This window comes from Octodon degus, unplaced genomic scaffold, assembly GCF_000260255.1.
Source record: "Octodon degus isolate 3935 unplaced genomic scaffold, OctDeg1.0 scaffold00122, whole genome shotgun sequence".
NCBI classification, from domain to species: domain Eukaryota; kingdom Metazoa; phylum Chordata; class Mammalia; order Rodentia; family Octodontidae; genus Octodon; species Octodon degus.
In genome coordinates this window covers 8,134,583-8,158,258 of record NW_004524698.1, presented here as the reverse complement: position 1 = coordinate 8,158,258, position 23,676 = coordinate 8,134,583, and the positions used below count along the sequence as shown (strand labels likewise).

At 47.9% G+C, this 23,676-nt stretch overlaps 1 protein-coding gene across 9 annotated transcripts in view; it reads left to right on the top strand.

Annotated features, from left to right (window-relative positions):
• The window catches only part of Mprip (myosin phosphatase Rho interacting protein), a 155,361-nt gene that overhangs the window by 109,056 nt on the left and 22,629 nt on the right, over positions 1 to 23,676 (top strand). For 2 of the 9 annotated variants that reach the window (XM_004640309.3, XM_004640310.2), the window contains exons 6-15: positions 1,690 to 1,900; positions 3,014 to 3,170; positions 7,536 to 7,677; positions 8,440 to 8,553; positions 10,466 to 10,522; positions 11,622 to 11,690; positions 13,585 to 13,674; positions 17,176 to 17,285; positions 20,363 to 20,933; positions 22,971 to 23,087. In XM_004640309.3, coding sequence (XP_004640366.1) covers positions 1,690 to 1,900; positions 3,014 to 3,170; positions 7,536 to 7,677; positions 8,440 to 8,553; positions 10,466 to 10,522; positions 11,622 to 11,690; positions 13,585 to 13,674; positions 17,176 to 17,285; positions 20,363 to 20,933; positions 22,971 to 23,087 — 1,638 coding nt within the window. Of the gene's footprint in view, positions 1 to 1,689; positions 1,901 to 2,621; positions 2,694 to 3,013; positions 3,525 to 7,535; positions 7,678 to 8,439; positions 8,554 to 10,465; positions 10,523 to 11,621; positions 11,691 to 13,584; positions 13,675 to 17,175; positions 17,286 to 17,753; positions 17,832 to 20,362; positions 20,934 to 22,970; positions 23,088 to 23,676 lie in introns of all 9 variants that reach the window. The other 7 variants (XM_023700154.1, XM_023700155.1, XM_023700153.1 and 4 more) reach the window with 6 other exon arrangements.

Genomic DNA, 23,676 nt, shown 5'->3' with positions numbered 1-23,676 from the left:
TTTACATTACTATGATAATAGCTGAGAAAATTTAAAGGAAGAAAGGTTCTTTTAGCCTACAGTTACAGAGATTTCAGTCCTTTTTCTCGCTGGTCCCATTGTTTCTAAGCTCATGATGAGACTTAACATCACAGCTAGGAGTATATAGTAGAACAAAGCTACTCACCTAATGGTGACCAGGAAGGAGGAGTTGTCCAGGAACTAAATAGCCTTTTCAGAGGTATTCTTCTCATGACTCACCTCTTCCAACTAGGTCCTGCCTCTTAAAGGTTCTACCACCTCTTTGTAGCATTCCTGATTAAGGACCAGGCCTTTAAAACTTAAGCCTTTCGGGAATGCTCCAGATTCAAAACATAGCACGAGCCTTCATCAGAGCTGTGTGTTTTGGAGTTCAGTTCTCTGCATACTTAGGAGCTAAATGCCCAGTGTCTGCCTAGGTATCCGTCTTGCACATGCATGGTTTGGGGGTGGCACCACTTCTGTACCCTGGGGAAATGGGAATTGATGCATTTCCTGTCCAGACTACTTCCGTGGTTCTAGCTTATATAAGAAAGAGCATTTGCACATAGATATGTGTGAGTATGCGCATGTTTGCAGATTTGAGTGAGATATTTGTTGTCTTAGTCTATTCCTGCTGTTGTAACAAAATACCACAGACAGGGTGGCTTAAACTGTAGATCCTTTTGGGGCTGGGGTGATGGCTTAGTAGAATAAGCGCTTCCCTGGCAAGCACAAGGGCCTGAGTTCAATCCTCAGTTCCGAAAAAAAAAAAGAAAAAGAAAAAAAAAAAAAAAACAATAGGCCCTTACTTTCTCACTGCCATGCAGATTCAGAAGTCCAAGGTAAGGCGGCAGGAGATCTACAGTCTGGTGAGGGCCTACTTACTGCTCACATGGTAAGGCCCTTTCTCAAAGGCCTCTTGTATAAGATACCCAATCTTCACTTGTGACCTAATCACTTACCTCTTAGTGTCCTTGATTGGCAGGATATGATCTCCACACATGAAGGTGTGGGGCATGAGCATTTAGGGACTAACATTTGGCTTATATTGATGATTCTTTCCTTCACATAGTGTCTGGGTATTCCATTTTAGTTTCTTAGGTTCAAAGGTAGAAGGAAGGCAGGTGAGACCACAGGACTGGCCAAGCTTAGCTGCCATGAAAACTTGTTCTCTGCATTCACTGAGGTTCTGCAGATGATAGTGGGCCTGTCTTAAAGGCAAATTCTCCTTCTTCACCCTGTTCTATCTCTACATGTTGGTTTCTAAAGTACCTGGAAGTCTAGGAATGATGACTACAAATCAATTTCTCTGGTTTTCTCCTTTATGTCTGGGTCACTGTTCTGTGTATTGATTAGCTGCATGGATGGGGAGAGCTGGCATGTGTTTGGTGAGAGGACTCTGCTATATTTAAGGTCTTTCTGCTATATTTTCCAAGATGGCATGAGGCCACTTGGATCAGGCACTGCAGTGCTCCAGAGCTGAGAAGGTCATTGTGCCAATGGGATGGAGCTTCCTCTGTGTTTCACAGCTTTCCTCTGTGAAAGGATGCATGGAGTACCCTTCTGGAGCTTCCTGGACTCTAAAACTATGTAGCTCATCTGGCAACCCCCATAGCTGGGCTGCCAGGACATGTGAACCAGCTTAGATTGTTTGCTCAGATGTCCCCACTGACACCACTGTCTCCCCAGGAGCCTGGACCTGCCAAGGTAGCTGTCACCAGCAACAGCAGCAGCATTCCCAGTGCAGAAAAAGTCCCCACCACCAAATCCACGCTCTGGCAGGAAGAAATGAGGGTCAAGGACCAGCCTGATGGGAGCAACTTGAGTCCAGCTCAGAGTCCCAGACAGAACCAGCCTTCTGCCAGCTCCCTGCGGGAACCAGGGCTGGAGAACAAAGAAGGTGAGAGATGCCTGGCTAGCCTGCCTGCATGTCCTGTTCCCCCATCTTATAGAGCCTCATCCCAGCGTACAGAACCTCACTTGTGGACTTGGTCTGGAGCCTATAGAGCTCTGGCGGGGTCCTGGACATTACTTTCTCTTTGTGCACAAGCTGTGGTCTTGGCCTTGTCCCTTCTAGCTGTTAAAGCTCATATGTGAAAAGGAAAATAGCACCTACTCTTCCATCCCCAGGCAGATGTCAGAAGAATGAAAAAGGCTGTATATAGCAAGGGCCTTGTGTAAGAGGCCTCTTCTTGCACCATGATTTTGTTCTTATAGCTGTCTTAGCCCACAGTGCCCACATTGTCTTGAGACCAGCAGTAGTTAGGACAGTCTTATCCCTTTCTTCTCTGTCCCCATCCTGCCCTGGACCTGGCTACAGTGAGGGAAGAGAGTTCTGGGGAAGAAGAAACTGCTATTACTGTGCCCTCTCCACTGAGGTTTTGGAATTGCCATTGTGGACTTTTTGTCTCTCTCTCTGGTCTCAGAACCTAGGTTCTGCAACAAGTTGGCTTTCCCCATTCATACTTTGTCCAGGTCATGGAGAACAGGTGCACTCTAGGGGCCGGCTCAGTGGGTCAGTGCTGCATTGCATTTTACACTTGCTGTGGGCACATTGGCTGAGTTCTTTGGTAATGCACTCATCCCATTAACAATATGTCCACTCTATCTCACGTCTTCAGAAACCTCTGTTCCTGTCAACCCTACATTTGAGAGCCTGAGTGGTTGGCCATTGGTTTCCTTCTCAAGATTTCATAAGCACTTGGTGGGATGTCTTTCCTCTTGGGTTGGAGTCCTGCTGTACCTTCCCAGCCACAGACTAAGCATGAAGGGCCCACCCACCAATCTGGGCCAGATTCCAGGAAGATGTGGATAAGGGGGAAAAATACAGAGAATGGCTCCTTTCCATTCCATAGTTCTTTCCTCCCAACTCTGCCCTTGAACAGTCTCCAGTAAGCATTGGAGATAGATGGAGAAGTGGCCCTTTTGGAGAACTTATGTGAAATTTTTAAGGCTTTCTTACAATGCAGCTAGCAGCAGGCTGAGTATGACCTCTTTCCCTTCTCTGTTCCAGAGGAGAGCACCATGAGTAGTGACCGCATGGACTGTGGCCGCAAAGATAGGGTGGAGAGTGGCTACTTCTCACTGGAAAAGACCAAGCAGGACTTGAAGGCTGAGGAGCAGCAGCTGTCCCTGCACTCCCCTCCTAGCCCTAGCACTCCCAGCAACAGGTACAGTTATTCCAAATCACTCTCCCAGAAGTTTGGTCATCCCCTTCACTCCTCAGGTCCTCAAGACTCCAGCCGAATGGTCTGCAGCATCTCTCTCAGCTCCCTGGAAGAGGCTAGCCGGCCCTCTACCAACGTGGACTCCAGCAGCACTGGGGGGCGGGGGACAGAGAGACTGGGGAGCACCTTTGCCTTTAAAGCCACCAGGCAGTATGCTGCCCTGGCCGACGTCCCTAAGGCCATCAGGATCAGCCACCGAGAAGCCTTCCAGGTGGAGAGAAGGCGACTGGAGCGTAGGACTCGGGCCCGGAGCCCTGGCAGGGAAGAGGTGGCCCGTCTATTTGGCAACGAGCGGAGGTAAGGAAGGGATTAGAAGGCTGTACTGTCCTATGGTTGTGTGCACATACACATACACATGCCTACATACATGTTCTCACACATCACTCATGCATGCACACACACTCCCTAAGCAAATGGATTTTTAATTCATTTTGGGCAAATGAATTTTTGTTTAGAGTATGGAGTACCTCTCTATGGATCTTGAACAGCATAAGAACACAGCTCCTGGCAACCAGATGCAGAATTTCCGAGCATCCAGAGGCCTAGACTATTGTGGCCAGTGCCTCCAGAATTGGTACCTTTGAGGCCCCTGGTGCATTTTCAGCTGCCTTATGTAGGGTCTGATGCTTGTTGGCCCATTTCTGTTCTCTGAGATAATGTTAGAGCTGCAGATGGGCACAGGCCTTCTTTACCTGGTAGTCCTAGAATGGGCAGAGAGCATTGAGGAAGTGCAAGGGCATCACAGGCTCCTCCCTTGAGGACATACTTCTCATGATCCACAGGGAAGCCCAAGGAGGCCTATGAATCTAACACATGCCTGATGGTATCACTACTGCCCTCTTACTTAAAATGGAAGACAGAGTGAAGCCCTGCTTCTGGGGAGCAGTGAGTATGGAATCCTGGCTAGGGACAGAGAAAATTCACTGCTGTCGAAGAAGAGGAAGCTCCTACCTGCCCTTCAGATTTCCACCTGAGGCTTCCCCAGGCTTAGACCTGGACAGATACTCAAGTGCCCCTCAAAAGGTGCCCCACTATCTATAATGGGTTTTTTTCCTAGACTAGATGGCTCCTCACTTGGCTCTGGATAGATGCCTAGAGGTCTATGACCACTGTCCCCAAGTAATTTAGGCGTAATTTTCTGGAGAGAAAACCCATAGTTTTCATTAGGTTTCCAAAGAACTTTGCTTTCCAGAAAAGAGACTGATTTAAGTTCAAGAATTTTTGTCCACAGTGTCTTCCGTAATTGGGCACAGCCTAAAGCTCAGAGTTAGACATGCTGTTGGGTCAGCAGTGGGGAGACTGAGGCAGAAGGATCACTCTTGAGTTTAGGCTAGCCTAGGCTAAAAGTAAATTCAAAGCCAGCCTTAACTGCATAGTGAAATTCTATCTCAAAAAAAGACATGCTGTTGGGGGTGGGGAATGGGGCATGGGCTTTTGTTTCTTGCAGGGTGGGATAAGACGGATCTGAGGAGGTATCTTTATCTCCTGCTCCCTTTCCTTAGGCCATGTTAACTGACAGCCCCACCTGCCCATCCTAATGTCCCAGACAGAGGGCCTGTGGGCCTTCAGATCAAATTCCAAGAAAAGGAAAACTTCCTGAGTTGTTGATCTTGAGAAAAGTGGAAGCAAAAATCTCCACACAATTGACTGTCCTCACATTTCATTGGTAGTTCAACAAGGTGCCTGCTCTTACCACCTCTAGTTTGTACATATGAAAACCACAGCCCAGAAACAGGATGACTGTCCCAGTAAGTGGCTGGGGGGGGGGGTCCTTAGTGGGAAGTCCTTGCTCCCTTGATGGGACATAGGATGGGGGCTCATAGTCTTTTTGTAAGCAAACATGCAAGTAGAGAGTCTTGCTAGTGATTGAGGAAGCTGGCAGAACAGGCAGGGGAGGCTTTGTGCTGGCTGGCAGCAGGCTGTGTGTTGTGGTGGCTTCTGAGTAGAAATAACCAGTAGAAATGCTGGATTAGCGCTAGACCACAGAATTAACATTCTGCACACCTGCTTGGCTTGGCCACTTATTGAGGAAATTTCTTTTGAACTGATTCTCATCTGTTGGCCTAAGATAGATGTGATCTCTGAGGCTTTGCTCTTGCATGCTTTCTGCCATCATGAGCATGGATTCCAGCTGGTAATGGCACCTTGAGCTCCCCTCAGCATTCTAACTTTGTGACTTTCTCCTCCTCACTAACCCGAATGATCTCTGAATGACTGCTGTTATTCTCTGAGGCCCACCCACTGGATCCCAAATAAACCACCCTGTGCTGGATTTGATCCTGTCCATTGGCAAATTAGAGCATCTCCAAAGTGGCAGGACATCAGCCACAACCAGGACAGGCCTGCCTTGAAGCTGGACAGCTAAGACCAGTTGTCAGTTTCTTGACAAGCCTTGGCTAAGCTGATCTGCAGTCCTGTCTGAACACAACATGCTCTAGGTTCCCAGGTGTCTGCTTTTCAGACACCTGGAGCCTTTGCCAATGATTCTTGAACAGGGAGTTTTCTCTGACTGCTGAGTGCAGGAGAGCCCTGGTGGGACTGCTGGTGATTAACAGGAGGGTGAGTGCCCTGTGGTCCTGACCTTTCACCCTCATCACATTGCAGTTAATTCACTGGGAAGTCAGTTGCTGCAGGAAGTAGTACCTAGTCTTCGATGCTGCCTGTGTGAGGTGATTGCTGTCACACTTGTGATACTTCACGAGTGTCATATCGGTAACTTGTCACCTATACAGAGGACTATGGCAGAGGTTGCCTGAGCCTGTGGTCTCACAGCATCTCTCAAGAGCCACGTGAAGCAGCTGCAGCAAGTGCCTTCCCTTGTCTCATCTTTGACACTTCTACCTGGATCCCCATAGCTCCACAGCATGCAACTTGCATGCAGTTCTGGCCCAGCACAACACTTGCTACTTTTCTATGCCCCACAGTAAGCAGGAACTGGACACCATGACCCCTCACAGTGGTTTATCTGTGGTGGTTTACCTGTGGTGTGCCTGCAGTCACCAAAGCTTTCCTTAAAGCCCAGTGACTCCAGCAGCTTCTGTAGCACCCTGTTCTCAGTCTGCATCCTCTGCTGCCCCCCTCAGCTGCTGCTGCATCAAGCTGGTCCAGCACAAGCCCCTTGCTGAAGAAACGCTTGTGAGGAAGCTAAAGAGGAGAAAGCAGAGCCTAGTGCCTCAGACCTTTGCCCCCTAGCTGGTACCCTCTTGGGGCTCAGGCCCTATAGGATCTAAGCCACTTCCTCTTCCACTTCCTCCTAGTTAGGTCTTAGTCTGGCGGTGGGAAACCTTTACTCACTTCCACTTGGTTCTCAGTGAAGTGAATCCCTCCCCATAAGGGGATTGAGATGTGCCTTGGAGTGTAGGCCTTGGCTCTGGGGAAGAGGGGCTGCTCTTCGCCATATCCAAGTCCCAATCCCATGTTCCCTCGTGGGGTGGGCAACCTCAAGAATGAGAGCCTCCCTGACTAACCCACTGTGGTGATTCTAGGACTATGGTACAATCATGGTTTCTTCTCCCTCTTCCACAATCACCTTGGGTTTTTATTTCTTCAATTCTTTGAGTAATTTTGATTTACCATTATTTGATTTTATAAGCAGTTCTTTTCTGTTTATTCATTTTCCAGCCTTGTTTTCTTTCAGGTCTTACCCTCTCCGCCTTCTGCTGTGTCGCTGTGGCGTTTGCACCTTCTCCACCCGCTTCGCTCCCATCTCAGCTCCGTCGGCAGTAGACCACCTGACAAGGCCACCAGCCCTCTCATATGAATCAACCTGCTTTGTTTTTAATTTGGTTTTTGATTCCTTTTAACAGTTGGCAGAAATGCTAATTCATGGGCCTCTTGCCTATTAAAATTTGGGTGCATTTGGATAGGGACTACCTTGTGATTGTGGAGAGATGCTGTGGTGCAGAGCACCTCCAAGGTGGTAGTGCCTTCTGATTGTGTCTGTTGCTCAGGCAAGGATGCTAGTGACAAGCTATGTTCAGCCACACAGGTCAGCATGACAGCCTGTGGGGCCTCCAGCATGGGGTGGAACGAGTGTGGACATGGCAGGGAGGACTGTACCTCAAGCTGTTTCAACACTCATGGACAGGATATAGATGGGACTCAGGCTGACTAACATTGTGCCAGGAAATTTGGTCAGTGCCATGTGATGCTCTACAAGGAAGCTGAGAGATGCTGACACTGAGACAGCCAGGTGGGCCTGGCGTAGATAAGTGGCTGCAGGAAGCACCTATTCCATTTAAGACCAAGCTACCTTGGGAACAGAAAAGACTTGCCCTCATCTGAGCAGCCTCTTGTCTTTTCTTACAGAAGGTCCCAGGTAATTGAGAAATTTGAAGCATTGGACATTGAAAAGGCAGAGCACATGGAGACAAACCTGTCAGCTGGGCTCTCCCCATCCAGTGACACTCGCCAGGGCCGAAGTGAAAAGAGAACATTCCCCAGGAAGCGGGTGAGCTACTGGGGCTGGAGCTCAGAGGCCCAGGTGGGCCTGTGGGTACTTTGTGATCCAGATATTACATGCTCACATGTCCTGTGTCCCTACCACCTTCCTTAAAGCTGGGGATGTGATTCTGCCAGGCCTCCATTGTCTAGTCTTCTCCAGTTAATAAGCCTCTTAGGGGGCTAGCTATATTCTGCATCTTCCTTTCAGAGCTCTACCCTTCTGGAGGCACTGAATGAGTTTTAGATCCCATGTCATAGACGCTTGTCTTCCTTTCTAAGGCAGCCTCCCACAAGGTTGAACATGCCTTTCTTCCTTCCTGACTTTTGGGCAGCAGCTGTACCTTTATTCCTCTGCTTGATCTATGGGGTAGGTCAGCCCCGCAGTCCTCTTGCTCTTGGGCATGCTCCCACCTGCCTCTTTTATAGCTCCTGTGCTTGAGTTATTCTTTCTTCCTGGCTTCTCTCTTACTCATGAGGTATCCACTACCAGCCACACTCACTGCTACAGTGCCTTCTGTGACCCTGGGAGCTGGAGGATGGGATGGGGCCAGGAGAGTGATGGTAACTAAGCACCCAAAATAAAAGGGTGTCCTAACAGCAAGGGCATCTCAGAACCTGGGCCATCGCAGACTTGCAGTGGGTGCCTGACAGCACTGGCCCTGGCTGGCAGCACGAGAGGCCCTTTCCTGCTCAAAGAGGGACAAACAACCTGATTGGCCTGCCCACACTGCTCTGGGCTATACTGACTGGCGGCTGCTCTCTGCCACAGGACTTCATCAGCGAAACCCCCACAGCTCCTCTCACAGATGCTTCGGCCTCCCCCCTGTCTCCACACCGAAGAGCAAAGTCACTGGACAGGAGGTCCACGGAGTCCTCCATGACGGTGAGCCCGGGCCGTGCATCTGGTTCTCTGGAGAGATCTGCTGTCACCACTGCTGCTTTGGCCAGTAGGCCACTGTCTTGTCTCTGTCCATGGGTCCTCATGTGTGAGCCCCCACCCACTGGCCTTTAGTCCATCAGAAACATCCTGTGTGTTTATTCCCTTTCCTGGGCTGTGCAGAACCAGGGACTAGCACCTAATCTTTGATGCCATCATGAGCATGGATTCCAGCTGGGTAATGGCACCTTGAGTTCCCCTCAAGGAATCCAATAGCATTTTAAACTCTAGAGGTCTGCACGCAGGAGGCTGTCTTGGCCTTGCCACGGAATCTCAACTTTGGGAGTCTGTGCAAAATGGGCCCTCTTGTCTTCTCATTCGAGTTGTTTGTTTTTGTGGCACTTTGGAAGCAGGAGCCGTATCATGCTGCTCTCAGGATTACAGAGGAAAAACAAGGCTTGCCCAGTTCCTCCCACTGGACCTGGAATGGCAATGGCTGAGGAACCAAAAGGGTGCTCAGAGCTGGGGCATGGACACCCGTGAAATGTAGCTCAGCTTCTCTGTACTCTGTCTGTCTCTAACTTGCAGATACTGGGCCTACTCCCCACCTCTCATCCTGAAACAGACCAGTTTTGCTGTTAACTTGACTGGTGGCTGCTGCCCTCAACAGTCAGCCAAAACCCAGATAGAAGATCTACAGTTCTACAGGGATCTAATTGCCCTGTTCCTCTAAGGAAATATGGGTGCAGTGACCTAATCACAGCTCAGAGTTTGAGAATCTATGGCTTACAGATCCACAGCAAGGCTGAGTGACCTAAGGAATGGAGAGTATCCCAGGCCTCCTATACAATGATGGCTGAGTGTACCCAACAGGGATTGTCGCTCTTCATGGTTATCTGGACTAGGGCATTCCAATTCCTCATTGTTAGTTTCTGTTGGGTACTTCATAAACTGGGCAAAGGGCAGTCTGGTGTGAAGTAGGAGTTAAAGCAGAGTTGTGCTGAGGGACTTATCTCTGGTGGTCATCCTAGGTCAGGCAGCAGTCCACTGTTGTCCCTTCATAATGGAGCAGGGGCTCTTAAAACACTCTGTTCTGATAGTTGTTCTACTTCTCACCTGTTCTAACTCCCTTACTGACCTTGTAATGTTAAGAGATAGCAAAGCCAGTTTCTGATCAGAATGGCTATAGAAAACTGGAGTGGCTGGGGCCAGAGAAGACATGACTAGGCTGTCTGGAGCTTAGCCTCACAGGTGGGCTATGTGATGGGTAAGGGTCTCAAGTCAGATGGGATGCGTGTATCCTAGTATTGTGTTCTCTCAGGCCGTCTCTGTGCCCCAGTCCTACTGTCTGCTTCCTTGCTGGTCTTCTGTCCCACAATTGGTGGAGACTGAACTTCCTCCTGATGGAGGAATAGCCTGAGGATCTGGGCAGTGCTGCTGCCTCTTCGCAACACCAAAGGTGGTCTCTGCCTTTTAAAGCCTCTGGTTTTTATCTTCTGTAGCTTGTGCAAGAGCCTGTATTCTCTTTTCAGCCATCCCTGTATTCATTCCTCTTTACAAACAATGTACTAGGCTCTACACCTGGGCCAGTTCTCTGCCCCAAACAGGCTAAGCAGTGGTTGACTGTGTAGGCTGAAACAGAATTTCTTGAGGCAACTAGCTAGACCATGTTTCTGCTACCCACAGCCAGTGAGGTCATGCCCACCATGCTCACCTGGAGTCTCCTTTCTTGATGATGCACATGGCCCATAGGTGGCCTTTTCAGGGAGAAGAGGGGGTATATAGCTTGCCTGGCAGGTAGCAAAAGTCCTTTTTCTAGTGCACGCTTTATCTGAACAAAAATACCAGGCCTATTGGATATACTTTGTCTGTGATTAAGGCTGAATTGTTTTCTGGTTTTTGTTTTTCTCTTTCTCAGCCTGACCTGCTGAATTTCAAGAAAGGCTGGCTGACCAAACAGTACGAGGATGGCCAGGTGAGTGTATGCAACTGCTGGCCTTAAGGGCTGGGGAGCAGGTGTGAGTTAGAGCTGGTCTTGTCCATGGTCTGAGGTCTGTGAACCCTTGCTCCATCTTCTACTTCTGCACACCCTTGACTCACAGACTAAGACTGAATGATGGGATCCCTTCCTATTTATGATTGTATAGGTTCACTTCCACCTACAGCTGTGGTAGAAATTCTGAAAAGGCACCAGCCAGATCTGCCAGTTACCAACAACACCTCTGGGCTTTAAGCCTGGGATATTCTATAACACTAGCCTTCCACTTGGAGTGTTTTTTTCTTGAAGCCCTCAGGGAATGGGGAGGCCCCTCACTCTGTGATTAGCTTGTGTTTCCATACAAAGCAGCCAAGTAAGAGTTCTCAGGACTGCAGTGACTGTATTTGGCACCAGGGGAAGAAAATCTGGTCCATTGTTGCCATCAGATTCAAGTAGGAAGACCTGTTTAGGACTAGAATCCTGTTGTGTGGTACACTGTCTCCCCAAGAGCAAAGAGGAAACTGTTGGATCTTTGCCCTGGAGGCCTTGAAACATAGCCTATGCAGCCTCAGCCAAGCTCCTCTTCTGCGTTCTGAGTCTTTGTGCCAACATCCTCTCTTTCTCTTCTGTGTTGAATGCCCGTGGCCTTACCTGAAGACTCAAGTTCCCTTCCTTGCTACTCACAGTGAAGACTTGGTACTCTAGAGGGTTTGTTTGCTCTTGCTGGCACAATTGGAAAGATCCAAGCCAGCCAGATGTTGTGCTCTCGTTGCCATTTTCACAGCCACCTTTCCATTTTGATGGGCCCCACCCATTGTCAGCAGCTTCAAGCTGGAATGGAGGCTTGCAAAGCACTGGTCACCAGCCCTATCACCGTGGATCACAGAACCCCCAGCCTAGACCCACCCAGCTGCCTTTTCACAGAAGAGCTCTCTACCACCTGACCAGTGTCACTTGTGAGCTACTTGCCACATGGGTCCAGCTGTCCTGCTTTACCTGTGTCCTGCTTTATCTGCTTTACCTAAGACTCTGGCTCATGACAGTTGAGGATTGTTTTGTTTTGTTTTGTTTTGTTTTGTTTGTCCTTCATTTTTAGTGGAAGAAACACTGGTTTGTCCTGGCTGATCAGAGCTTGAGATACTACAGGGACTCTGTGGCTGAGGAGGTAAGTTTCTTGGCTTCCTTGTCCTCTGGAGACAGGGACCTGATGGCACCTGGGGGCCTGGGGCTCCCTAAGTGCTGCTGCTTTCTCCTGGGCTAAAATTTCCAGTTATATTTGGAAGAGAGTCCCTGTTGCCAGGTTGTACATTCCAGTTTGTGGCTGGTGAAACTGTGAGCACAACCAGACCAGCCTTGACAGCCTCACAACTGATTGCGATGTCATGGTCTTTCGAGGCACTGTTTAGGTACCTTGATAGAGTGGGTTTGGGGAGCTTTTGGTTTTTGTTCTGTGAAGGGCACTGAAATTTGAACACTCAGGCTAAGCAGCCTTTTTGTTTTTCACAAAGTGATTTTGTGGTGAACTGAGTCATTGGGGAGAACCGAAGTAAATCTTGTCCCATCTTCTGGGTAAGGATGGGATATGGTGGGGGAGCTTTTCAACAGTACTGATTCCAGACCAACCAGGAGGGTTGTTTGAGTTTTTGTTTTTTATTTGTTTTTATTTTTTGGCAGAACCGGGGATTGAACTCAGGCCCTTGCGCTTGCCAGGGAAGCACTTATTCTACTGAGCCATTTCTCCAGCCTTGTTTTTTAGCTTACAAAAAATTTTAAACTCTGTTGAACAATTTGGCAAACATGTCTTCTGCCATTTCCCTGGTACACTCAAGGATCCTCTAAATACACCCTCACATGGAGAAAAAAAAATCCCAGACTGGTCAACCTTGCCCAGATCCTTGCTCAAATTTTCCTTGAACAGAACACAAAAAACTCATTGACAGAGTCAGATTCCACACTGTAACTAACCTTTTAAAAACTAGAGTTCATCAAAGTAAACCAGTACAGTTACCAGAAAAGGCTATTAAAATCCTTCCTTTTCTGTGTGACTGTGTGAGAAGACTCTGTCTTCATATACATCAACCAGAACAATACATTGAAAGAACTGAATCAAGAAGTAGGGGAATTCAGCTCTTATCTCTAAGGATAGACCTGCAAGAAATATACAGAAACACACACAAAAGACATTTTCATTAATGATCTTTAATCATATTTTAAATTTGAAAATGAAATCTTATTTTTATTCTTAAATGAATAAACATGCTTAAAATTTTTATATTTAGTGTGGCACTAAAATATTCAGTTAAGGACCTACCTGTTTAATGACTGTTTGGATCTAGAAAAAGGGCACACTCTTCAGATTTGTGACCCATCTATTTTTCTCATATACTTCTATACTTCTTGTTTATAGAGCCCCAGAGTACAGCTTGTTTACACAGCACTTGTAACTATTACTGATTATGCAGTATATAATTTTGTGCCCTTTTATGGAGTTTCCTTTGACCATTTCTTTGTTCTGAATATTGTAATGTACATACTATATACAATTCCTTGATCAGTGACCAATTTTTTCAACAACTTAGTAATAGGAGTGGAATGCAGTCATTAAATGAGCTGTCTATCTATGTCATCAACAGATAATAAATACACAAAATCTCTTTCGGGTCATCTGTTTCTAAGAGTGTAAAGAAATTATTGCATCAACACCTGGGAAGTACTAGCATATACTGTCTTGGACAGTGACATGGGAAAGTGATGATGTCAGTGCGGCAGGGGAAGGGCCCTGGATTCTGCAGGATGTGAGTCAGGGGCCATTCCTGTTAAGAATGTGATCAGTACAGAAGGTTGTTTATGGAAATGTGTTCAGCTAGGTCTTGGCTCTTTTTTATTTTTTTATTGTTTTCCATTTCTGTATTTGGTACAGTGTCTCACTACACAGCTCAGACTCATAGTGATTCTCCGGATTTCAGCCTCCCTAGTGCTGGGATTGCAGGCGTGAGCCATAATGCCCAGACTCTTGGCTCTTTTTAAATCTCCTATAACCCTGTCATTTCTTTCTGCAGGCAGCAGACTTAGATGGGGAAATTGACTTATCCACATGTTATGATGTCACAGAGTATCCAGTCCAGAGAAACTATGGTTTCCAAATACATGTAAGTGCAGGGGTGAGGTGGGCCGAGGGCCTGGACTAGTAGGGATGTGTCCCAGAGAACTGATGTACCTATCCAGGTGCTTATAGACAGGCCTGACTTGGTGTGTGATCAGTACTCAGTGGCACTTCTGCTATACAGCTCCTGACCCCCATCTCCAATGTGTCATAGAAACAAAATCAAAAAAAGCATCTTTCTTTTCAAGGCTGTCTAAAGGCTCTTACTACTGAAAGGCCTTTTCGCTTTTATTTTTAATGTTGGAGTTTGTTTCAGTTGGAAGGAGTAAGATAAAGTGAATGAGAATGAAAGCATTTCTTAATTTTTTTAATCTCAAAAATCTTGTAAGAGGGGCCAGGGAGATAGCTCAGTAGAATAAGCGCTTACCTGCAAGCGCAAGGGCCTGAGTTCAATCCCTGGTTCCACAAAAAAAAAAAAAAAATCTTGCAAGAGCCTCAGATAAGCAAGACATAGACCTTTCCTCATAGAAGTAGTTTTATTGAATAGATCAAATTGTTCTTGTTAGCCATTACATCAAAGTTGTGTGATCATGCTGCCTGGAGTCACTCAACCAGGCCCAGGGTTGCGGCCCTGGGTGCCACATTTGCTTTCACTTCTAATACCAGCTAAAACTTCAGAGGATTCCAAACATCTTTCAGGCCAGGCATTGCGACACACCTATATCCCAGCACCTGGGAAGCTGAGGCAAGAGGATTGCCATGAGTTCAGGACCAGTGTGGACTATAGCAAGATTCTGTCTCAGAAAAACAAAGAAAACAAAAAGCCTTCTTCAGGATTCAGGAAAGCTCTATTTTTATAATTAGTGTTATTTTAGCAGTAAGGTACCAGTCGGAACCAGCCAAAAGGGACATGTGAGATAAAACCTGGGACCAGGAAGGTTCTCATTACCTTTCTGGCCTTGACCTCTTTGTCATTTTTTTTTTGTTTTCATTTATGTATTTGATACAGGGTCCTAATATGTAGCTCAGACTTGTAGTGACCCTCCTGTTTTCAGCCTCCTCAGCACTGGGATTACAGGCATGTGCCACCATGCCCAGACTGGGGGGGCGGGGCTGGCACAGCATATGGGACCGGGCACCAAACCTTGGTCCCTGCATTTGCCAAAGCAGGTGCTTAGTCTACTGAGGTATCTCATTGGCCCCTCTTTGTCTTGATGTTCAGCAGTACACAGTATTTCCAGAAAGCCTGCCACAGCCACAGTGTCCTATCTTCACTGAAGCTTCATGACTGCCATAGTTGAGTGACCATGCTGGTGTTTTATCTGCATCTGTAGGCCAGATGTCCACTGATTTCACAAGGCTCAACTTCTTTTCTCTGAGGTTAGGGATGATCTTTGTTCTTTCTTAAGTAGCTGGCCCCTTCCGTAGGCCATCTTGTCAACATAAGTTATCAGGTAGAGTTTCAGGTCTACTATTCTGCCAGTCAGTCACTTATGAAGTCCAGGACAAAGACTATACCCCTCTGTGGGTGAAGTCTCTCTTCTCTCACAAGAGCCTTCCAAGTGGTAGTAGGTAGAGGTCTTCCCTGAGCAGGCTCTTGGTGTTAGTTTCTCCCTCCAGCTGACTCTTGTGGGCTCACCAATAGCATGTATTAACTTACCAGTTTTTGAGCCCAGAAGCTCAACTGTTGCTGTGTTCCAATACTTAGACCCATACCTGAGAAAAGACTGAAATATATCCCTAAAGACCAGTGTGTTTATATTAGGAAAACCCTTATGCCAGACCCTGGTCTTCCCTCCCAACTTGTCTGTGAGGGAGGATATCACAATCAGGAATACCCCACTAGCCTGGCTCTAAGCCCAGCATGTTCTTAGCAATTGGTTGTTAGCAGCAGTGCTGTCCCTTCTCCCTTGTGGAAGAGGTAGAGTGCTCAATGAGCCTGAGGTCCCCATCTTTATTATCAGGTGTCTCTAGGCAGGGCATCCTTATATATGAGATCTCAGTTGCCTTCCTTGTGGTAGTGAGGGCCAGTGGTAGTTGTAGCCTTTTGACGTCTGTAACCTCTCACTCTACCCTTTGGATAAGATTACTCTGATCCAGTATGCTGCAAGCCCTAGGGCCTGCAGTTCTAAGCTGGAGAAGTTGCTTTCTGCATGGGTGCACTCCCTGGAGGAGGGCTCAGCCATGAGCTTCTAGAGGCTAGAGGGATGAGTATGCAGTGCCCACCCAAGTCCTGGATCTAGTGTAACAGAAGAGGAAATCCTGTGGAAGCAGATGGGGCAATACTATGAGAACAGTGAACACCAAGCCAGGCTATTGAAGACACCGGCATTAGTGGATCACATTGGCAGGATGTCAAGGTGCTAGAATGGAGACCAGGCAGGCATTTTGGTAGTAGTGGGCAGGGAAAGAAGAAGAGGGTGCATGGTGCTGAGAGGAGAGGAACATGAGAAAGGGCTAAATGGGGCCAAGTTTCCAGGGCGGTGGGTCCTCTGGAACTCTTGACTAGTGCTGAGTTTGAGAACCCGTGATGGATAGGTGTGGCCCTGAGTGGGAAAAAGCTCAGCTGGAGAGATGAGGTGGAGTGCTGAGGCCAGACTTTGAAAGTTTTATACCTAGGGGTAAAAAGAGCTGGCCAGGGAGGAATGTTAGAAGTGCCCATGTGGTAGCTTTCAGGGAGGAGGAAGTCAGATCTGAGCTGTACTTCATGGCAGGTTCAGCCAACACATGGACTCAAGTGTTGTGGCCATTGTCACCTCATGCCCATCCCAAGACTGTCTTCAAAATTTTATCTTCTACCTACTGCTTTGTATGTGTGGGCAGGCTTACAGCACAGTGCTGAAATACACCTTCTCTTGACACAAAAGCAATGACAGATGCTGGCCCTGTGTTGTGCCCCTCACTTATCTAACAGGTTCCCAGGCAGAGCCACTGGGTGACACAGAGATAGTTTCCCCATTGTGAACAGGCTTCCTGCCTCACCCTGCCATTCACACCCCCACACATCCCTCTTTCTACCCTGTCTGCTACCACCTCAGCCATGAGCTTCTGGAGGCTATTGAACATTTCTAGGTGAACAGAGCAGTTTTTACTCAGGTGTCAGCCATTCTATAGGCATCTCTGGGCTTTGACTAGGATATCCACACACACATACCTTGCGGTGTGCCCATGTGTGTAGCTATAGGACACTGGCCCAAATTCATACTGCTCCACTTGCATTTCACCCATTTCTAGGGGTTTTGTCCTTCCATTTGGAATGGGCATGACCTAAATAGATGTATGTGACATTCTCATTTGGTTCATTAGAGAAGCTCAATAAGCATATGCTGACCCTGTGGAAGGAGATACCAGTTTATCATTGCCTTGCTAATATGTACAGCTTCAGGAGTCCCGATTTAAGCACCCAGTTCTTGGCAGAAATCCCAGCCTCAACCTTTATCTCCGTGGCACTTTGTCCATGCATAGTGCAAGGATCTCCACTGGAGATGGGCAGCAACAAGCACCCCTAGATGTGCTTACTTATAACATCTCTGTGTCTTTTGTATAGACAAAGGAAGGAGAGTTCACCCTCTCAGCCATGACATCCGGAATCCGTCGGAACTGGATTCAGACCATCATGAAGCATGTAAACCCAGCCACCACCCCAGATGTGACCAGGTGAGACAGTGAGGGATGCCTGAGGAATCCCTTCCTGCCTCCAGTGGGATGCTTGCATTCCCACAAGGGAGCTCTGGTTGGGACCTGAGGCCAAGCTTAGCTGCATCCCAACACAGCTTCTTCCCCATCTGCTGTCCTTCTGAGTGCTGGTTCCCCATGCTGTCACCTGGTGCTTTGTGATTTTCCTCTCTCACATCAGCCTTCCTCCACTGAGCTGGCTGGGTTAGTCCTGCAAGTCATTTCTGTGCCTCTGCCAACCACCGAGCTTGGCAGAGAGCCTTTCATCTCTGCCAGAGGTGCGTGGCCACGTAGCCTTGGCCTTGGACTCTGCAACTGTACTTTAGGACAGCTGTGCTGTGGCTAGGTAAAGACAGATATAGGTGCTATAACCATGGACCCCCATAACTTTGCTCTTCCTCCGCTTCCTTTTGCCTCACTCCTGCATCTGTTTGATTTCTGTGCAACCAAGAGAAGCTTCTCTCTGAGACTTGCAGTGCTGAAGCCCAAGTTGGAAAAATGTGTGCTCTCCTGTGTTAGCATACTGTGGTTTGTATCCCTTGGGACCTGCTGCATGTCTTCCTCCTACCCAGAAGGCTAGAAACCTGCCAGTTTTCATTTAGCTGAGTTGTGTGGGGTTGGCTTTGTGATGGCCAAGCTCCACTGTGCTCACCTCCAGGTCTCAGCCTCTGTGTGTTCTCTGCTTTGTATGTGCAAGCAGCCTGGTGTTCTCAGCTTCTCTGGCACCTTTCTCAGTTTGGGCAATTCACATTGCTAACCTTGGAGGTTAAGCTGCTTGGAGGCTGTGAGGTGGCAGCATAAACTGGCCTGGGGCAGCCTTGTCCATGTCTGTTCTTCATCAAAACCTACACCTTCTTACAGAACACTGACATTCCACCCCTCTGAGTAAGAAGCAAAGGAAAGTTGAGTTCACTTCCTTTTCTTCAGCCTCCTTTCTTGTCATGTGTTCACTCCTTCTTCGTTCACTAGCAAACAGTATCTGTTTTTTCTCATGTCTCAACAAAGTTGTGGCCAGAATAAAAGACTCTTTGACTCCCCAATTTGGAGCAGAGCCTATAGCTTAAGGAGGCCAGGCTCTTTATCTCCCATAGGAGGCCCTACAGCAAAGTAAGAAAGACACTCAGCTACCCACCCATGCTGTAGCAGCAAAGTCATAGTGCTACTTCCTAGCAGGCAGTGGATATGCAAGGATGGGTGGCCTGAGGCCCTCTCCTGCCCATTGCATCCCTACCTGGCCTGACTGCATGCTCAGATGAAGTGCCCCATGTTGAGATGTCCAGACACAGTAGGAGTGCATGGTTCACATCTCATGCTTGCATGTGGCTTAGGAGGGGTGACCTTCTACATACTCAGTCATGTGGCTTTCTGTGTAGAGGGCTCAGGGGACAAGCACAGAGGCCAGGTACTATGTTAACATGCCAAACTTGGTCTGGCCATTGTCCTTTTGACTAGAGTTTACTTCACAGTTTAGTGCATCGTAATACTGGTAGAGTGTCTGAATCCCATTTGTTTTTAGTATGTGTTCTTCTGTCAGCCCCCAAGAGCAAAGGAAAATTTGAATTGTTTTGATGCCTCAAAGCCAAGCCCCAGGGATTCAGTATAAGAGACGGTGATGCCACAGCTGCTGGTTTTGTTGTGCTTTTCAGTTTTTGTCTTGCAGACTATGGTGGCAAAGACCTAGGGCACTGCTGGCCGTGGGGGCTGGAGGAGCTTCCTCTCCTAGAAGCATTCCTGTCACCCTACTTGCCCTTGTGTGTCATTCTGATACCCCACATGCTGTGCCAAAGCCAGCTAACTGTATTAATGATGTTAAATGATCCACTCAGCATTTTTTTAATTTACATTTGTGTGACCTCAGTTTAAACTCTTGCCAGTTTTGCTTTTTGAAAAATCTTGGGTTCTTGTGCTTTACTGCTAGCACAGGTGATTCCCCTGGGAGTAATAGGAGCTTCTGCTTTTTACTTGGTGCCGTTTTGCAGCTCCTTTCTTTCTGTCCATCACATAAATCCAGGTGCTCCCTGGCAATTTGCTTTGGGCCCTTGATGCTCCAGAACACTACCCTAACTAACTCTTTGAGGCTTGGTTGAGACCAGGGCCTAGGGGTGGCCTGCAGTCACTGGGTCTTTTCTGCTATGCCTCAGAATCTTTCAGAGAGTCCATTTTCAGCCTCTGGCAAAGTTGCCATTGGTGGTGTCCTCCGCCCTCCTCCCTTCAAGTGAATGGTCTACCCAGGAACATAACCTTTGGAACACACTAAAGAGAGGGACTTCTCAGGCTAACCAGCTTCGTCCCTGCCACTGCTGGGCAGGCCATAGTACCAGTATGCATGACCTGCACAGCCCATGTTGCTGGGCACCTCCTTTCTCAGCGTGGCAGGTTGTAACACTGCTTTTTCCTCCAGGAACCCTGGGCCTCCATCCCTTCCCTCACAGGTACTCTCAGCTCTCTACTGTGACTTACCTGTCATGCCAGCAGCCAGAATGGGCTCTTAAAACACTTGAGGCCAGGTGTGGTGGTACACATCTGTATTCCTAGCACTCAGAGGCCAAAGCAGGATTACTGCAAGTGCAAGGCCAGTCTGGGCTATGTAGTGAAGTCAAGGCAAGCCTGAACTATGTAGCATGATCCTGTCAATTAATTAAAATAAAAGCAGGTGAGTGAGTGTGTCACCTGTTTATTGAAACTTCTGAGCCTTTCTAGGGAAATGACTGGTTCTTGTTCCTTCTGTCACCACCCACTACAGGGTTGCCTTACCAAGTGTTTCTACAGTGGCTGGGCCCTTCTTTCCTGTCTCCATCATCCTGGTGATGGGACCATAGGACACTTCTCCTATTGCATACTCTCAGTTAAGTAATGTATGCTGGAAACCTTGGGAGAAATGAGCCTTCTCAACCCTATTCCCAGCCCCAAACCAGCCTTGAGTCCTCCAGGAAATGGTCACCTAGTTACAGAGGCATTCCTCCCCTGCCACTCAGGAAACCACACAGGGTTAGAAAGGTGTGGATCAGGCATAGGCAGGCTCACAGCTTACCTTTGATGGCCCTGTGTTTGTTCCACAGTTCATTGCCTGAGGAAAAGAACAAGAACAGCTCAACTTGTGAAACCTGCACAAGGCCAAGTGAGAAGCAAGAGCCAGAGCCAGGGGAGCCAGATCTAGAGCAGAAGAGAAGTCGTGCTCGGGAGCGAAGGCGGGAGGGACGCTCTAAGACATTTGACTGGGCTGAGTTCCGCCCCATCCAGCAGGCCCTAGCTCAGGAAAGGGCCAACACCATGGGGACCCCTGATGCCCATGAACCTGGGCACCCTGAAGTGGAGTCAGGTGAGCTAGAGCGGGAGCGTGCGCGGAGGCGGGAAGAACGCCGCAAACGCTTTGGGATACTAGATGCTGTGGATGGACCAAGCATCGAGGATGCAGCCCTACGCATGGAAGTGGACCGGAGCCCAGGACTGCCAATCACTGATCTTAAAACACAAAATGTCCACGTGGAGATTGAGCAGCGGTGGCATCAGGTGGAGACCACCCCTCTCCGAGAGGAAAAGCAGGTGCCCATTGCTCCCTTGCACCTGTCCTCTGAAGATAAAAGTGACCGGCTCTCTACACATGAACTGACCTCTCTGCTGGAAAAGGAGGTAATGCCAGGGCAGCTTCCTCTGCATCAGCCAGTCCTGAGTGCTAGCTGTGGCCTGTAAGCTCAGCTACACAAACTTCCCCTCTGGAACACAGACCATTCTTGAAAAGGATTTTTTTGGCTGGCTCAGGCTGCCTTAAGGGTGGGTCTGGTGCAGCATGTGGAGCTGGGGATTGAACCATGGTCCCCCACACCTGACTGAGTTTGCCCAAACAAGCACTTTAAACAACTGGGCTAACCGGCAAGGCCCCCACAGACTGTTCTCTACAGTCAAGGTGGATGAGAGTGCCAGGTCATGACAGAGTGGGGATACTGAGCCCTTCCAGCGTGGAGGAGCCATTCATGACTTGCGGCCAGGCACTAGGCTAATGAGTTTTGTAGGGCCCAGATAGTGGGCCTTGTTGTATCTGCTGCAGGGCATGAGCTAGATTTTAAGGGATGTGAGTAGAGTTAGGTTTCTATTTGTATGAGGCCTCTTGGGGGACACAAGCAAAGCTAGAGCCAGAAGTGAACTCTGGAGCTTTAACAATGGCCTGGGGACAGTTACTGAGATCTGATGGGGTATGGGACAGCATTGAGAGACAAAGTTTGGGCACCAGATGTTAAAGATATGAAAGGACTGTGGTGAGCTGCTATAGGGCAGACAGTTAAAGGGAGGCTGGATAAGAGCTGGAGCCTGGAGAAGAGTTGGGCATTCAGCCCTGCATTCGTAGTATGGGGAGTTCTCATGAAATTGTGTCCCAACTTCAATTCTTAATGCCAGCTTGACATTATAAGTGAAAAATTCTACACTATGAAATTTTATTTAATGAATAAAATTACCAAAAATACTGTATAGGAGGTTGGAGGTCCAATTCTGTGGCAGAGTGTATGCACAGAATGCACAAAGCCCTGGATTCTACCCCGTTACAGAAAAACATGCATACACACATGCACACATACACACTCTCGCATGCACAAACATGCATACTAGATCCTGTTTGTATGCAGGTAACCCAAACTTGTAAAAAATCTGAAATCTAAAATACTCTGGCCTCAAGCATTTGGATAAAGAGGTACTCAGCCTGTGTAGTGGTCTGCTTTTTGCAAAATACCCTGTCAGCTTTGAATTAAATTTATGAGTCTGATAGTTATTACTACTATCAATACTTTGACTTTTCTAATACTATTAATAAAATAATAATGATGATTAAATAAAACAATACATGCTTCTAAGCTATCAGAATGTACCCAAAAGCCACACTTAAAATCATCAGTTTGTATTTTGGACATCAATCTCTTTGAGCAGTCTTCAGTGTTTCATAGTCATGGATCTCCCTGCTGCTCACAGCACACCCTGACAGTGCCCTGACTACTCAGCTGCATCTCCGCTCCTTAAGCACCAGTCTCTGAAGAAGAGGGAGGGCAGCCTGAATAGGCTGAATTTCAGGCAGGACCTAGGAAAAGTGTGGGGAAGAGACAGGTGGATGAGTAAGTGAATCTTAAAGCTATTTGCAAACCCTCTTTGCAAACAGAGCTCTTTGTGGGATCCAAATCCAGCATGCATACCTGGTCAAATAGTTTCACTTGATGTCACAGCACGACCCATATTGAGGCCTGCTTTGAAACTCCACCCACCCACTGTCCACAGTAGCCCCTGTAGAGATTAGTGTGATGATGTAGAGAGCCCCCATCACACCTCCACAGGTTGTTCTTTCTTCTGCAGAGGGCTTGACCTGTAGATTGCCCTCACAGTGGAACCATGAGCAGTGTAAAAATTGTGTGTGTGCCAAGAACTATTTTAAGGGGAAGGACCAGGCTATTCATCAGCCCCTAGAGAAAGACAAGTGTAGCAGGTCCTTTACAACTTGAGCTGGAACCTTCAGTTTGTATGCTGCAGTTATAGACTACCTCAGCACATCTGAAATGTGCAGATCCAAAAGTTCTGCTCCAGAAGAGGCACCACTTGTGCTACAATCAGGAATACCCAGACTATGAGACTATGCAGCTGCTTCTCTCTGTTGTCATGTTACTTAAGGACATGTCTTTTTACCAACAGCTGGAGCAGAGCCAAAAGGAGGCCTCAGACCTTCTAGAGCAGAACCGGCTCTTGCAGGACCAGCTGAGGGTGGCACTGGGCCGTGAGCAGAGCGCCCGGGAGGGCTATGTTCTACAGGTAGGATGGGACAGCTGCCAAGGCACATAATGCACCTGGGGCTTCAGTGGGAAGGGTGCAGGCGTGGCCCGCAGGCTAGGAATGTGCAAACCGGGCAGAGCCTAGCCTCAGTTCCTCTGCCCCAAGGACACAGGCATTTAGTGCGCTAGAGGCTCTGTGTTTATTTTTTCATCTGCTCTAATGTTTTGAGGAGTGTGCCTGAAATTCATGCATCTAAGGCTTTTTGGAGTATTTTTTTGTAATGAAATAGTTGTGATCGCTCCTGTAGCTATGTTTCCTGGGGACATCAACCATCTGCATGTTATTTTTCATCGTACTTATAATAGTAGGATTAGGCCTGTTGTATAAACCAAAGGAGTTGAATCACATAGTGACCCAGATGTCTGTTCATAGCAGCAGGTTAGTGACTAGAACTAGAGCCTGATCCTATGTCTCATCCACATCTGCAGATGGATCATTGTCACCAGTGACCTAGGGGTCTCCAGTTCTTACTTTTTACCCAGGCTAATGGTTCAGGAGGATGTGGCCATCTAGTTCACAGCCAGCTGGACTTTGAGAGGAGATGAATAGAATGCAGCCTAGAACCTGA